At 38.8% G+C, this 15,809-nt stretch overlaps 1 protein-coding gene across 1 annotated transcript; it reads left to right on the top strand.

Annotated features, from left to right (window-relative positions):
• Positions 1-5,110: 5,110 nt before the first annotated feature.
• Positions 5,111-6,535, top strand: LOC141551479 (fructose-bisphosphate aldolase A). Its single transcript, XM_074283174.1, has 2 exons — positions 5,111-5,155; positions 5,199-6,535. The coding sequence occupies exon 2, from the start codon at positions 5,226-5,228 to the stop codon at positions 6,318-6,320; it is 1,095 nt and encodes a 364-aa protein (XP_074139275.1). The 5' UTR covers positions 5,111-5,155; positions 5,199-5,225; the 3' UTR covers positions 6,321-6,535.
• The last annotated feature ends 9,274 nt before the right edge of the window (positions 6,536-15,809 follow it).

The following is a 15,809-nucleotide window of genomic DNA, read 5'->3' as shown; positions in this document are numbered from 1 at the left end:
GACTCTGAAGGGCATTGCCTTCCCCTCCTATGACATCTCCCTATTTCATCCAAATATGGGCAACTATGTACTTATTGGTCAAGTTCAATTTCATGGGTAGATCTCACGTTTAGAATGTAAGACTCTCAGCCAATGAGGATGAGGGTCAGTGGTGGGAGGGGGCGTTTTGCCTTAGGGATTAAAGGTGCTGTCCTGCCCACAGGAGGCGCTTCCTCTCTTCGATAGTCTACTCGAAGAGTGGGACGCCCTTCTCGCGAGAATGTACAATAAACTTTGCTTTTCTCTAGAGCTCTCTCCAGCTTTTTTTATTAAATGGTGTTCCCTCACCATTTCCGTACCACACACCTGTATTTGATTGAAGGAGAAAATGATGTCATGGGCGGATAGCAGGAAGAGGATTTAAGTATGCCCTTGAGTCAATGCTCAAGGCTCTTCAGGCCTACTCCAACTCTGAAGTAGATGAAGCCTTACTTGATTTTCACAATTGTCTTGAGAGATCTCTAGAGGAGGGGAGTGGGGGAAGAAAGAAAAATTTGGAACACAAGGTTTTGTAAAAATTAATGTTGAAAACTATCTTTACGTGTATTTTGAAAATAAAAAAAATATTAAAAATAAAATAAAATTTTAGGGACAGTTAAATAGCACAGTGGATAGAGCCCCATCCCTGAAGTCAAGAGGACCTGAGCTCAAATCCAGACTCAGATTCTTAACACTTATTAGTTGTGTGACCCTGGGTAAGTCACTTTATCCCAATTGTCTCACCAAAATAAATTTTTGTTGATATACTTTGTTTTTTACACAGCCTAAATTTTTCCCTTCAGGCCTTCTTCTTTTTCCTCCGAGAGCTATCCCATATGATAATAGATCTCTATAAGATTTTTCTTATTTTAAAAAGTTTTAAATTTACAAATAGCTCAATTGAGATAATACTTATAAAGAGCTCAGCAGTGTCTAACACATAGTAAGTACTTAAGAAATTCTTGTTCCCTTTCCTTTCTCCCACCCCTGAACTTGAACATTTCTAAATTTAAAAAATAAAAAAGCCAGAGCAACTAGTTTGTATAGTGGATAAAATAACAGCCCTGAAGCCAGGGGGGACCTGAATTCAAATCTGACCTCAGACACAACATTTCCTAGCTTTTTGACTGGGCAAGTCACTTAACCCTAATTGGCTCAGCTAAAAAATAAAAACAAAAAAAGCCAGGAAGTGGTAATTATATATAATACTATAAATCTATTGCATGTACTTTTTACATTGATTTTAAATTTTGATATCTTTTATTTTCCTTTAATTACATGTTAAAACAATTTGACATTTGCTTTTTTTTTTTTTAAGTTTTGAGTTCCAGATTCTATCATTCTCTCCTTTTCTCCTCTCCCTGAGATAATAAGCAATCAGATATATATTACATATGCAATCATGTAAAGCATTTCCATATAAGTCATGCACTTTAAAAATATATATTAAGTTTAACATGGTAGTGATATGGAGCAGGAACTTTAAGGAGCCAATCCTGTACTTCATAGTCAGAAATATAAAAAGGTAAGCCAAAATTCCTCAGATTGTTTTATTAGCATCTAAAAATATACTAAAGTTATCTTGTTTCATTGTGCAATATATTCAAGAGTTTGTTTTTGACAAGCACTCATCCTAATTCCTTCCTAACTCTCTAGACCCTATCCTCACTTTCTCCTCCATAGCCATTTGGATCCAGGGGCAAGATACAGATCTGGATGATTGTTGATGGCTCTCATTGAAAAAGAACATCAGTGGAATACCCATTATACATACATAAAATTTTTAAATGAAGTTAAACTAAGACAAAAGATATTTTGAAAGATTCATGTTTTCTTTAGTGTAGATTCTTCCTACACTTATAAATCAAGACACTGCTAAGGTTTGTAATTTTGGCATAATCCTAGATTGCTCACTCTATTCAATCAGTTGTCAGGTCTTGCTGTTTCACAACATCACAACATTTTCACAACATCTTTCAAATTTAAGCTTTGTGTTTACTCATATAACTACTACCTCAATTAAAGTCCTTAACACCTAGATTATTGCAATAGTCTCCTAACTCTCTTTGTTTTACATCTCTCTGCTCTCAAACTGATCTATACACTTCTGCCAACTTAATTTTCCTTAAATCCTTATTTGACCAAATGACTCCACTACTTAACCAACTCTAGCAGCTTCCTATTACCTCTGTGATAAACTTCTGAGTTTACTTTTTAAAATTTCATACAAACTAGTTCCAACCTAATTCTCCAGCATCAGGGGACATTATTCCTATTCTAACACTCTTTGATCCAGTAAAACTGTTTGGCTTTTTGTACCTCAGACATGATGCCTTACTTCTCCATACGGAATCTCTCTGCCTGTAAAATGCAGGTTAGGTATCATCTTTTGTAGGAAGCCTTTTCTGATTCCTCCTGAAGTCACTGAAAATAGGGATTGTTTTATTGCCTGGCATAGTTCCTGGCACATAGTAGGTACTTAATAAAGCCTTGTGGCTTGATTTATTGATCCATAAATGGCTATTGAAATTTAAAATTTTAAAAAAAATGCCTTTCTTACCAACTCTTTGGTAATAAGTCCCTCCACATTGAGCTAGGCTGAGTCCTCAGATAACAGATATTTGACTGACACTTATTACTAGACTCATATTTGAAGGCTTTCCAGCTCAGTAGGACCTATAAAAACTTACACTCTAAAGTCACAATTTCCAAGAGCCACAGACCACCTCCATGTCCTGATGATACATCCAAGGACAACTTAAATAGCAGTTAATCTGTACCAGTACTAGAAACCTAAATTCAAGAACGTGGCTCCAAATGTAATCAACTTCAGTCTCCTCCAATCTTTTTTGTTGTTGTTTGGCAGTCGGAGTGAAGTGACTTGTCCAGAGTCATATTTTTGTTTTCTCATGCTCTCTGCTCTGAGAATAAATCATGGAGCCTTGAAACCATGGTGAGAGGCTTCTCAGTTCCCATGGCCTGAAAAGTGACCTCAGCACTAGTTTGGGAAACTCACATTGGACTCAGAACTTCAACCACATCACTTTTTTCAAAAAAATCCAACCCCAGTGATTTGATCAAAGACTATTTCCAATCACCCAAATCTTTAGCACGTCACTGCTTTTGTGTTTGGCTCTCTCCCATTTAGTTCCTGGAATGCTGGTAAAGAATGTGGCCTATAATAGAATTAGCTAGTGCAGAGGACTTTTATTTTATTTTTTTTATTGATTAGTTTTATGCCAACAAAACAGATTCATGAAATGGGCTCCAAAATTACATCAGAAAATTTGCCAGGGCAAAATGTCTATCAATTTTTTTTTTTACCAAGTTGCACAGCTCAGAAAGCTTCAGGTCAATTCAGTAATCATTAGGCAGAAATTGGACTTCAAGCTCTACCTAATTTCAGCATCAAGGAACAAAAAAGCCCCAGTGACTCACCGCCTTTCCAACCTTTTTTGGTGTTGTCTTCTTCCATTAGATTATAAATTCTTTAAGTATAGGGACTGTCTTCCCCTCTCCCCCCATATTTGAGCTCCCAGTACTTAGCATAATATGTGGCACAAAGTAGGTGCTTAATAAACATTTATTTGAGTTAAACTGAACTTACTATGTGGATACAAAGATAGATATGAATGAAGCAATAATTAAGCACTTACTATATTCCAAACCTTGTGCTACATGCTGGGGTTACAAATATAGAAAGAGTCTCTTCTCTAGGAAGGAAACCACAAGTATAGGGAAATGGTAGTCAAGGAGGGGTACTTTGGCTTGGAAAGTTTCAGGGATAGTATGTGGTGCCTCAAGGGAATGGATGGTCATACCTCTCTTCAGGGACAGTGGCAATTGATTTGATAATGGACCTAGAATTGGAGATGGCCAAGGATATATGAATATAGCAAGGTGGTTGATGGAATTACTGAAAAGATAACTAGGGAATAGGGGATAAAATGCGGCATAAATGGGACCTGCTTGAAACAGGGGGTTGGGTGGGGCAATCTACCAGTGTGGATAGCTTCCAGGGCAGAAGCAACAGAGATGGAACAGAGAATACTATAGAACCAATGTTTTACTTTTCTGGAGCTCAGGGGACAAGAGGTATAATAAAACAAAGTCATGTGGCATAGAGCCCTGGAATTAGAGTCAAAGAATCTGGGTTCAGATCTTTGTTCTGCCTCTGTGTAACTTGAACAAGTGACTTATCTGTAAAATAAAATGAACTTTAAAAAATCCCTATAAGGTCACAATCTAGACTTTTGATCTGTCAAGGATACTGTCTTACCAAACACCCAGGCTCCCAATATTGGTTTCATCCTTGACTCTTTTCTCTGTCTCAGCTCCCATATCTAATCAGTTTTAAAGTCCTATTGTTTCTGTTTTCTAGTTAATCCCCTCTCCTTTCCTCTGACAATACTCCCCACCTCACCCCCACAAATACATTTTCATTATTCACACTCAGATTGGTTAGTTTTCCTGACTCCATTCCCCCCTCCCAGTTCAGTCTGTTCTGACGGACTGTTTTGACAGTAAGAGGGTATAGGCTATAGGCCTATAGGCAAAGCTATAGGCAAAGTAAACAAGCATTTATTAAGAGCCTGCTGTGTACCTGGCACCTTGTTAAACCTTAGAAATACATAAAAAGGTGAAAAAGACTTCCTGTCCTCAAGGATCTCAGTTTCATGAAGCAAACAACATGCAAACACTTATGTATAAACAAAATATAGTCAGGATAAATTGGACATAATCCTAGAGAGACATTAGTATTAAGAGGGACAAGGAAGGCTTCTTACATTAAGTGGGATTCATGCTGAGACTTGAAGAAGTCAGGAATCTAAGAAGAGGAAGTAAGAAGAAAGAAAGACAGATACCCATGTCTGGAGGACTGTTGTGTCATATTCTAGGAAGGCAACTAGTGTCACTAGATTGAAGAACATGATGAGAGTGTTGGGGAAGGAGAAGGTTTAAAAAGATGGAAAGAGAGGAAAGGGTCAGAGGATTTTATATTTTAACTTGGAGGTCATAGTAGCCTATTGAATTGGGATTAGAGAAAGGAGGTGATGAACTCAGATAGACTGATGCTTTTAAAAGATCACTATGGGCAGAAGTTCGGCTCCGACCATAAGCAGTCTTCTTCCTGCCGGTAAGCCCACCACCGAGGCCCGCAGCCCGCTTCCCAAGGCCAGGAAACTACCAACACAGCCAAGGAAAACATGTCTTCCCAATTCCCAGCATTGACACCAGAGCAAAAGAAAGAACTGTGTGACATAGCTCACCGAATTGTTGCTCCAGGCAAGGGAATCTTGGCAGCAGATGAGTCCACTGGTAGCATTGCAAAGCGACTGCAGTCCATTGGAACTGAGAACACAGAAGAAAATCGACGCCTTTATAGGCAGTTACTTCTGACAGCAGATGATCGAGTGAACACTTGTATTGGAGGTGTTATCCTTTTCCATGAGACACTCTACCAGAAAGCTGATGATGGACGTCCCTTCCCCAAAGTTATAAAGGCAAAGGGTGGCATTGTGGGCATCAAGGTGGACAAAGGTGTAGTGCCCCTGGCAGGGACCAATGGCGAGACTACCACTCAAGGTCTGGATGGGCTGAGTGAGCGCTGTGCCCAGTATAAGAAGGATGGGGCTGACTTTGCCAAGTGGCGTTGTGTTCTGAAGATAGGGCATAATACACCTTCCCCACTTGCCATCATGGAGAATGCCAATGTGTTGGCCCGATATGCCAGCATTTGCCAACAAAATGGTATTGTCCCCATTGTGGAGCCAGAGATCCTCCCTGATGGAGACCATGATCTGAAGTGTTGTCAGTATGTCACCGAGAAGGTTCTGGCTGCTGTCTACAAGGCTCTGAGTGACCATCATGTCTATCTGGAAGGGACCTTGCTGAAACCTAACATGGTCACTGCTGGCCATGCCTGTACTCAGAAGTATTCACATGAGGAGATTGCAATGGCAACTGTAACTGCCCTTCGCCGGACTGTGCCTCCTGCAGTCACTGGTATCACCTTCCTGTCTGGGGGTCAGAGTGAGGAGGATGCCTCCATCAACCTCAATGCCATCAACACCTGCCCCTTGCATAAGCCATGGGCCCTGACCTTTTCTTATGGCCGAGCCCTGCAGGCATCTGCCCTTAAAACCTGGGGCGGAAAGAAGGAAAATGTCAAGGCTGCCCAAGAAGAATATATTAAGCGGGCCACGGCTAACAGCCAAGCTGCTCAAGGCAAGTATACTCCAAGTGGAAAGTCAGGAGCTGCAGCCAGCGAATCGCTCTTTGTCTCTAACCATGCCTACTAAGTCAAGGCCTTCCATCTGGGTATGCCCTAACACTCCAGGCCATCCCTCACAGTCCAGGAAGAGGCTGAGATCCCAGAGCTTTGTGCTGACCTCTCCCATCACTCCTAACTTGTGTGGTGTTGTTGCTCTCTGGTGAATCTAGTGACCCCCTCCTCAGCCCACTTTTTCCAATAAACAACTATTTAACAAAGAAAAAAAAAAATAAAAAAATAAAAGATCACTATGATAGCCAATTGGAGGACAAACTGGATTGGGGGAAAATGGAGGCAGGAAAACCAACCTGGAAGCCTACTGCAATAGTCCCAGAGTGACTGGGGATGGTAATGTCAGAGGAAAGAAGGATGCATTAACCAGAAAGTAGAAACAACAGGATTTTATAATTGATTAGATATGGGGACTGAGTCAGCGTGACGAGTCAAAGATGAAACCTAGATTGGGAGCCTGGATATTTGGTTGTTATCCTTGACAGTAATATAGAAATTAAGAAGAGGAAAAGATTTTGGGGAAAAGATAATGAATTCAGTTTGGAGTATGTGGAGTTTAAGATATCTACAGGGCATCCAGTTTGACGTGTGCAACAGTCAGTTAAAGATATAAAGTGGAAGAAGAGAGGTTATTGAATGATGGAAGGGGGAGAACCTGGAAGTGGCAATGGGGAGCAAAAAATATTCCAAACCTTGACTAAATAAACATAGAAGAATGAGTGATAGTTCAGCCTGTATTGGAAAGAGTGTCCAGAAAGGATGTGCCATCAGAAGAAATCCAGACTTCAGGAAGAACTAGTAGATGGCAGAAGTGGGAAAGGTTTGCTTAGGGTACACAGCCACACACAAAAATAGGGAAAATATGTTAACCTTGGGATAACCTTGGGGGTCTCAGGAGTTGTCAAAGATCAGATTTGTTGCTGTGGATGTTTGATTTCAAAATCAAAAGGAAACCTGTTGCCTTTGAAACAGACATTTCAGAATACATTGTGCCAAGAGTTTGGAATAGAAACAGAAAATCAAAGACAGTTTCTACTCTCAAGGAGTTCACATTCTAATGGGGGAGACAATGTATATAAGAAGTTGCAACTGTGTGTCAGATGGAAAGGTCCCATGGAAAGAGTGCAGCAGCCAAACAAATGTCAACACATCTAAAAAGATGTCATTTCCACTGATAAATCCTGCTTCTAATGTTGAATATTGGTAGTAGCAGAGCTTTCAGTGACAAGAAATTTTTCTGGTGCAGATATTTTAATACCTGAAAAAGCAACAACAGGTTAAACCCCCACAGCAATTATTTCCCAAAATGATGCCTGTGAGGACTAGGCTAGAAGTAGGAGTCGAGATCTGAGGGTTTCTTCTATTCTTGGAACTTGTAAACTAATCTGCCCATTGGTAGCTATTGGCCAGAAGTTGGTATTAATGGTGGTGAGAATACTGGCTCTCTTCTCCACAGAGATTGCTCCCTTCAGGGATTGCTAAAAATGCTGATCTGGGTTTAAAACTAGTAGATTAGAAGGTCCTGCTTTTACTAGAGTTCTTGAGTTCAGGGTCATAGTCTGACTCTATTGAGATTTGAGAGGAAGTGATGGTCAAGGTAGTGATGGGATTTTGATTCACCTGACATGTTTCCTATTTGGTCATTCAGAGATGCCTTGCTGCTTCAATTAGGCCAGTTTGCCTACCTTGTAGGTGATAGTTGGTGGGCATGTCTGGCCCCTTGCTCATAATAGTTTCTCCCCAACTTAATGGCTATCATATATAGAGATCATATGTTTTAATATTTTGATCAATACATTTCATTTTCTAGACTAAATTGGAATTCAATCAGCAAGGAATGAACAGGTAAGTCTCTTCTGAGCTACTCTGGGAGCAGCAAAGAGGTACAGGTTGGTTGGAAAGGGAAGCTGCCTGTTTAAAAAAAAAAAATCTCTTTCATGTTGGGGCATGCATTCAATTTCTTGAGAGTCCCATCAATGATTGTGGGTAAAAAATAGGAGGTCTGATTCAAAGTAAAGAGATTTTATTAGTATTGAGGAAGGCTGCTTGGGCTAGGAGAAACTTCAGATTGGGTTTTTAGGTTTGCTTAGAGTACACAGCCACACACAAAAATAGGGAAAATATGTTAACCTTGGGATAACCTTGGGGGTCTCAGGAACTGTCAAAGATCAGGTTTGTTGCTGTGGATGTTTTCTCTGTAGTTATCAGAATCCTTATATTGGCATGACATCTTTAATGTACTGGAGGCTTCAAAATAGAATCTATCAGGTCTATTTTGTTGTTGCCAATAAGGAGAAATAATAGAACCTGAGGGGCTATTGCTGTTTACAGAATCTTGTAATTCTAGTTTCTTGGTCTGAAAGATTTCTTTTCTATGGAGCAGTTATTTTCCCAAACTAATTATACTTGGGTTTACTTCCTTAACATTCATAATGTGTCAGAAAGTTATGAAGTGACCTAGACTGGTTGCTCAAGACAAGTTCAGTCAATGACTGATTCACAAACTGCATGCACTAATTAAATTCACTTGCTGGATAATTAACATGTTTTCCTCTATATTCATGATTATGGTAGCACTGAATAACAAAAAGGGAACATCTAGGTGTTAATGATCTTTTAAATCCTAGATTCTAGAATTTTGCCAGAAACCAGGCAAGCTCATTGACTTATAGTTTCCTTCCCACCCCACCCCACCATTCCTTTTTTTTTTTTTTTTTTAAATCAGGACTAGATTTTCCTTTCTGCAGTAATATAGTATTTTTCTTGTTGTCCCAGACCTTTCTTCTTCTTTTTTTTAAATGAATGTTTATTGCTAAAACTTTTCATTTCCTTTTTCTTTTCCAAAGAGCCATCCCAGTAAGCAAGCTTTTTTTTTTTTTTTTTTCTCTCCAAAGTGGGGAAGTTGTTGTTGGCTTGCTTTTTGTTTTCTTTCTCATTTTTTTCCCCTTTTTGATCTGACTTTTCTTATGCAGCATGATAATTGTGGAAATATGTATAGAAGAATAGCATATTTAACATGTATTGGATCACTTGCTCTCTAGGAAAAGGGGGTAAAAAATTTGGAACACAAGGTTTTGTAAGGATGAGTATTGAAAACTATCTATGCATAGATTTTGAAAATAAAAGGCTAAAAAAATTTTTTTTAAGTTGGGGAAGGGAGAGAAAGAAAAAATTGCATAAAACTGATCAATATAAAGAAAAGATGTGATATAATTTGTAATGTTCTACATTCATGGACCCCACCACTACTACTACAAAGGCATTCTAGAAAGTGCTTTGGTAGTATGCTTGTTCATTATAATTACACAGCATTTTGTTTGGATTGTTTTTGTTCTTTTTTCATTTACTTTATTGTAATCATGTTGCCTGTGGTTTTCCTTGCTCTATTTTGCTCTGCATCAGTAGTTCAATACACGTTTTCATGTTTCTATGTGAATGAGATGAGGTGAGATCTTTCAAGACAGTTGTGAAAATCGAGTAAGGCTTCATCTACTTCAGAGTTCAAATAGGCCTGAAGGACTCTGAAGTTCGAGCAAAGGGCATTGCCTTCCCCTCCTATGACATCTCCCTATTTCATCCAAATATGGGCAACTATGTACTTATTGGTCAAGTTCAGTTTCATGGGTAGATCTCGCGTTTAGAATGTAAGACTCTCAGCCAATGAGGATGAGGGTCAGTGGTGGGAGGGGGCATTTTGCGTTAGGGATTAAAGGTGCTGTCCTGCCCACAGGAGGCGCTTCCTCTCTTCGATAGTCTACTCGAAGAGTGGGACGCCCTTCTCGCGAGAATGTACAAATAAACTTTGCTTTTCTCTAGAGCTCTCTCCAGCTTTTTTATTAAGTGATGTTCCCTCACCATTTCCGTACCACACATATGCATTCATCACATTCATTGATTTTTATAGCACAGCAGTATTCCATTACACTTAGGTATCATAATTTGTTAAAGTATTCCCCAATTGATGAACAGCTGTTTTGTTTCCAGTTCTTTGCTACCCCAACAAACACTGTTATTAAATATTTTGGTGTATATGCTATAAATATTTTAGTGTATATGTTTTTTTGCCACTGACCTCCTAGGAGTACATGTGCAGCAGTGGGGAAGGGACAGGAATGAGCATTTATATAGTGCCTATTTTGTGTTAGGCATTGTGCTAAGTGTTTTTCACAATGTAATCTCATTGAATCCTTGCAATAATCTTACAAGATAGGGGTTATTAACTATTTTACAACTGAGAAACCCAAAGTAGCTAGAGATTAAGTAATTTTTCTAGGGTGACACAGCTAATAAATGTCTGAAGCTGTGAAGGGCAGGAACTTTAGAGAAATATACTTAAGGCTCAGTATGATTGTTTTAAACAAAGTGTTAATTCAGTGATATAATGGTTATCTAGTTTAGCATGTGAGTTCTCTAGTTCAGTATGATTGCCCTAGTGATATAATGATTGGTTTTTACTCAGTATACTGTAATGATATAATTGTAATAGAGCATATAAACTGGGACAAACTCAGCCAGAGACAGAATCAGAGAAGACAGAGGACTGGAGACTGGAGTTTAAGCTCTTGGACTCAGAGAGACATTCCATCTTCATCAGGCTCCTGGTGGCTCTCCTGCTTCCCTCACTGAGACCAAGTCCTGTCTGAAGGGCCACTAGCTCCAGAAAGCTAGCCCAGGCCTCAGGTAAGAACACAGACTGTGAAGGAGATAATAAAGAATTTGGACTTTATCCCTGGCTATTCTCCTGGTGATTACTCTGATGAAATGAAGGCTGGTCCCAAGATCTCCAGAAAGCAAACCAGGACTTTACATGAAGCCAAATTAGAACTCAGTTCTTTCTGACTCTGAGTCCAGCTCTGTCTACTATGCTATCTAGCTGCCTCTGGAATCTTTGAGTCAAAGGGTATAAACATTGTAGCTGGCTTCATTTGCATAGTTCCAAATTGCTTTCCAGGATGGTTATAATGATTTGTAGCTTCACCACCAATGCACTGATATGCTTGTTCTTCCATGACATTGTTCCTACCTTCCATCCTACCCCCTCCTTTGAGAGGTCAATTTCCTCAATGTTAAATAAAATTTCAAGATTGTTTTGCTTGGCTTTTCTTTTATCACTAATCATTTGGAATATTCTTTCCAACAACTTTCTCAAAATTATTAAATATTGTCATTCTTTGTTTGGGAATTTTTTCTCTCCATCAATCACTTGTCATTTGGTGACTCTCCATGATCTTGCAACTATCACCAGGCTAATGATGGCTTAGTGCATAGGGAAGTGGGCCTGGAGTCAGGAAGACTTGAATCCACATATAGCCTTGGGAACTTGTAGTTGTGTGACCCTAGGCAAGTCACTTAAGCTCTGTCTGCCTCAGTTGTTTCAGCTGTAAAATCTGCATCATAATGGCACAGACCTCCCAAGTTTGTGAGGATCCAAATATTCATAAAAAGCTTTTGGCACAGCCCCTGGTACACAGTAGGCACTATATAAATGTTTATACCTTTTCCCCCCCATTATTAAGAGTGTTTGAATAATCCCATCTGCCAGTTCTTTCAGGACTACTGGATGTTAGATAACTGGCTCAGGTGAAAGCAGGTTTGGTGCTCTCTTATTGTCATCTTACCTTAAGTATCAATTCCAAATTAGCCTCTTATTCTTTTCTTTCCTTGTTGGAGAAATCAGAAGCAAAACATAAATTAGACAACCTAGGTTCCATTGTCATTTAGCCTTATGACATCCCCCTACAGCAGCAGCTCTTTCTCTTCTTTCAACTTCCTCTTTGAACTACCTCAAAGAAATCCTCTCTTTTCTTGTCCTTGGTTTTCCTCATCTGTCTTGGAAAATTCTGAACTTTTCAACACACCCAATGCCCCTGTTATAGGATTAGTCCATCTTCTATTACTCTCTCTTGTTTTCAATTCTGTACAAATCTTAAAAATCCAAGTTAGTTGTTGAATTCTCCCTCTGATCATTTACAGTGGTCTCTTTGGACAACTGTTTTTATTCCCTTCCCCAGGGACTTTGTGTCAGCAGAATTTCATTCTTCAGAATTTCCCTGTAATTTAGCCTGTGAAATGTTTGCCTATGGACCTCACCTTTCCTTTTGCCACTTTCTTCCCCTATCTTTACACTCTTTGAATTCTGTTCTCTTAAATAAAGAGTGAGCATCAGGCTACTTCTACTTCCTTCATCCTCTCTATTGCATACTCTAGGGAAGAGTAACCACTTCCCCTGAAGTTTTTCCACCCCAGCAACCACTTCCTTCCTATTAGTTAGAACTGGATAAAGAATAGAATTTCCCCATTGTTCTTTCCCTATTAAAAAGATGAAATTACTATCAAAGCAGGTCAGGAAGTTATTAGCTGATATACTTCTGGCAGGAAGAGAGCAAGAGCTCCAGCAGATGTCTAAATAATCAAATCATGTCTCTGTCAGGCTTATGATCTCTTTTGTAAATTCCACATTTATTTTCTCTTTCTGGCCAGGTAGTCTATAAGGCACTGCTAAGTACCAAATTATTCTTGTTCTTCCACTCCAACAACATGTTCTTCATTATACTGACCTTGTACCTACTCTCCTTTCCCCCGTGAATTTTGGTTAACAAGGATAACTTTTTCAGATACATTCAACATACATACAACATACCCCACTATTACCTATTCTATTAGTCTAGAATCACATTCCAATCTAGGGTGAATCCTATCCCTCAGGGTTTGAGACATAATGATTAACAAAGAGCCGGATATTGATGACTGAGTCATAAAGTCAACAAATATCTTTGATAATACCTTTAAGATTCAAGGGTGTGACTAATTCAGAGACTAAGGGACTTTGATTGTCTGAAGTTGTAGGACACCAACAAGGTGATACTAATGAGCTCAAAATGAACTTTGCATAGAAAAATAAAACTCTTATAGAGCTATATAGATCTAGTTCTGATGCATGTTAGTCAACAGTTGGTAAATATTTACTAAGTGCCTTATTATGGGACTTAAAAATTTTAATCTCCTTAAGGGCTGGGACTCTCATTATTGTGTTCTCCCTTTACCTTCACCCCCCAATACATAGCAACATGTTTGTTACATACACAATAGATGCTTAATAAATGCTTATTGATTGAATGATGGTATCAATACCTGTCATCTCATAAAGACATTCTATCACATTCTTGCCTTATATCATTTATATGCATTTTTCTAGGTCCCCTTAGGACCCCTTTCTAGGTACCCAGGTTAAATGAATCACCAAAAGGCCCAATCGGAATTTTCAGGTTTTAATAAACAATCAAAAGACACATAAATAATTCACAAAGTTCATAACAGTTTGCACTTCATTTCAATACAGGCAGATTCTTGAGGATTGCAAAGTTGCCCAAAATGACAGTCTCTGGAAAAACAATTCTAAAGTCTTAAAAGACAAAGGATCAGACAAAAAGGATTAAAAGGCTCTATTTGTTCCCTTCTCTCTTCAGCTACCAAGAATGATTACATAAATATATGAAATTTAACAGAATGAAGGAAGGGATGGCTTCATCCCGAGGCCTAATCTGGTTGATTTACTGTAACAGGATATAAGTGGTTGGACCTATCTATTTCCTTCCTCATCTGATAAGAAGCAAAGAAAGTTTCCTCAGGATGACTACAAGCTGGCTAAGATTTGCATCAGATTGAAAACACAGTGTTCAAACCTATTTCAACAGCCTAGTCCAGATATTAATTAGAGATGCCCTGTCCATTTCCTCAACTTCCAGTCAATCCTTCATTCTGCTATCAAGATTGGGTTTGCTCAACAACTCTAGAGGGTGTTTCATGAAGGAAGTCAAAATGCTTTATTGTCATAGTCAAGACTCTCCACAATTTGGCACTTAACCTGTCTTCAAGTATCTGAAGAATTCTCTGGGTCCTGGAAGATCGGATTAGACCTACTGGGCCTAGAATGTGTTCACAGGAGACAACATCTAAGAAAGGGTCCAGTGGTAAAATCTATGGTCACAAATAGATAAAACATAGAAAAGCTTCTGATTTCATCATGTATGTTTCAGGCAACCAAAGTGTCATCTTTCCTTCTCTTCCCTTTTCTCCAAGTTTTGCAGATGTCATTCCTAATGCCTAAGGAGGATGTACCCATTCATCTCCAATTGCTTAATTCCTTCTTTTTCTTCAAGGGAAACTCAGGTGCTATTTTCTCCAAGAACCAAGAAACTGGCTATCCTGACTTCAATTTCCTCCTAGTTCACAGGGATTTCTTCTTCCCCAAATCTCTAGTCTTTTGTCTAGATAGCTAGCTTCAGCCCCTATCCCATTGTACTTTATATCCTGGTTATATGGATATGTGTCATTTGGGCAGAGTCTGTGTCAAATCAATCTTTGTATCTGTAGTTTCTATCAAAAGGGAACTCCTCAAAAGAGTTTTTTCATGCCAGCATAGTGATGCTTGCTTTGCTAGTAAACAGGCATTCATAATTGCCAGTCACTTTAGTACTCATACCATTTTAGGAATTGACTATGCCAGGACTCAGGCCTCCAGGCTCCCTTGGGACATGACTTTCTCTATTTTTTTTTTTTTTAATTTTAAAAGCTTTTTATTTTCAAAACATATACACAATAATTTGACATTGACCTTTGCATAGCCTTGTGTTTCAGATTTTCTCCTCCTTCCCTCCATCCTCTCCTCTAGATGTCAATCTGATATATGCTAAATATATTAAAATATATGTTAAATCAATATGTATAAACATATTTATACATTTCTCTTGCTGCACATGAAAAATCAGATTAAAAAAAAAGAAAGTAAATGAGTAAGAAAACAAAATGCAAGCGAAAAACAACAAAAAGAGTGAGAATATTATGTTGTGATCCACACTCAGTTCCCACAGTCCTCTCTCTCTGAGTACAGATGGCTCTCTTCATCACAAGGTCATTGGAAATTACTTTCTCTTTCAACATTTCCACAATCTCCTCTCTTCTGGAGGAAGGCTTCTTTACTACTAGGCCAGTCAGCAAAGAGATCAAGGCACTGGCCTGGAAGTTGCCTTTGCCACTGCAATGCCTGTTTTAAAAGCCTCTCTTACAGAGGTTATTATGATTTCTGTGATTTAAAGAGCCAAATGGAATGCTGTAGAAAAGGTAGTTTTAATTGTCAGTTTGGATAGTGTGTTGAGAATGATAATTTTGGGGCAGCCAGGTGGCACAGTGGATGGAGCACCAACCTTGAATTCAGGAGGACCCGAGTTCAAATCTGGTCTCAGACACTTGACACTTCCTAGTTGTGTGACCCTGGGCAAGTCACTTAACCTCAGCCTCAAAAAAAAAAAAAAAAAAAAAAAAAAAAAACAGAGAATGATAATTTGAGGAACCAATGAAACTATTTTCCTGTTATATGTGGCTAGAAAGAAGTTGGAGAAGACTGAAATGATGGAAAAGACTTCTTTTTTTTATGGAACTGTTTTTAATTTTTACCTTTAAATAAATGGAAAGAATTCTTTTAAAAAGACCTTGTGCTGAATAATGC

This window comes from Sminthopsis crassicaudata, chromosome 1 (genome assembly GCF_048593235.1).
Source record: "Sminthopsis crassicaudata isolate SCR6 chromosome 1, ASM4859323v1, whole genome shotgun sequence".
NCBI classification, from domain to species: domain Eukaryota; kingdom Metazoa; phylum Chordata; class Mammalia; order Dasyuromorphia; family Dasyuridae; genus Sminthopsis; species Sminthopsis crassicaudata.
Note: the sequence above shows the minus strand (reverse complement) of the source record. Positions and strands in the feature narration are given on the sequence as shown.

Excerpts from the sequence above, each read along its gene's own strand:
- LOC141551479 (XM_074283174.1), top strand. The coding sequence starts at position 5,226 with ATGTCTTCCCAATTCCCAGCATTGACACCAGAGCAAAAGAAAGAACTG.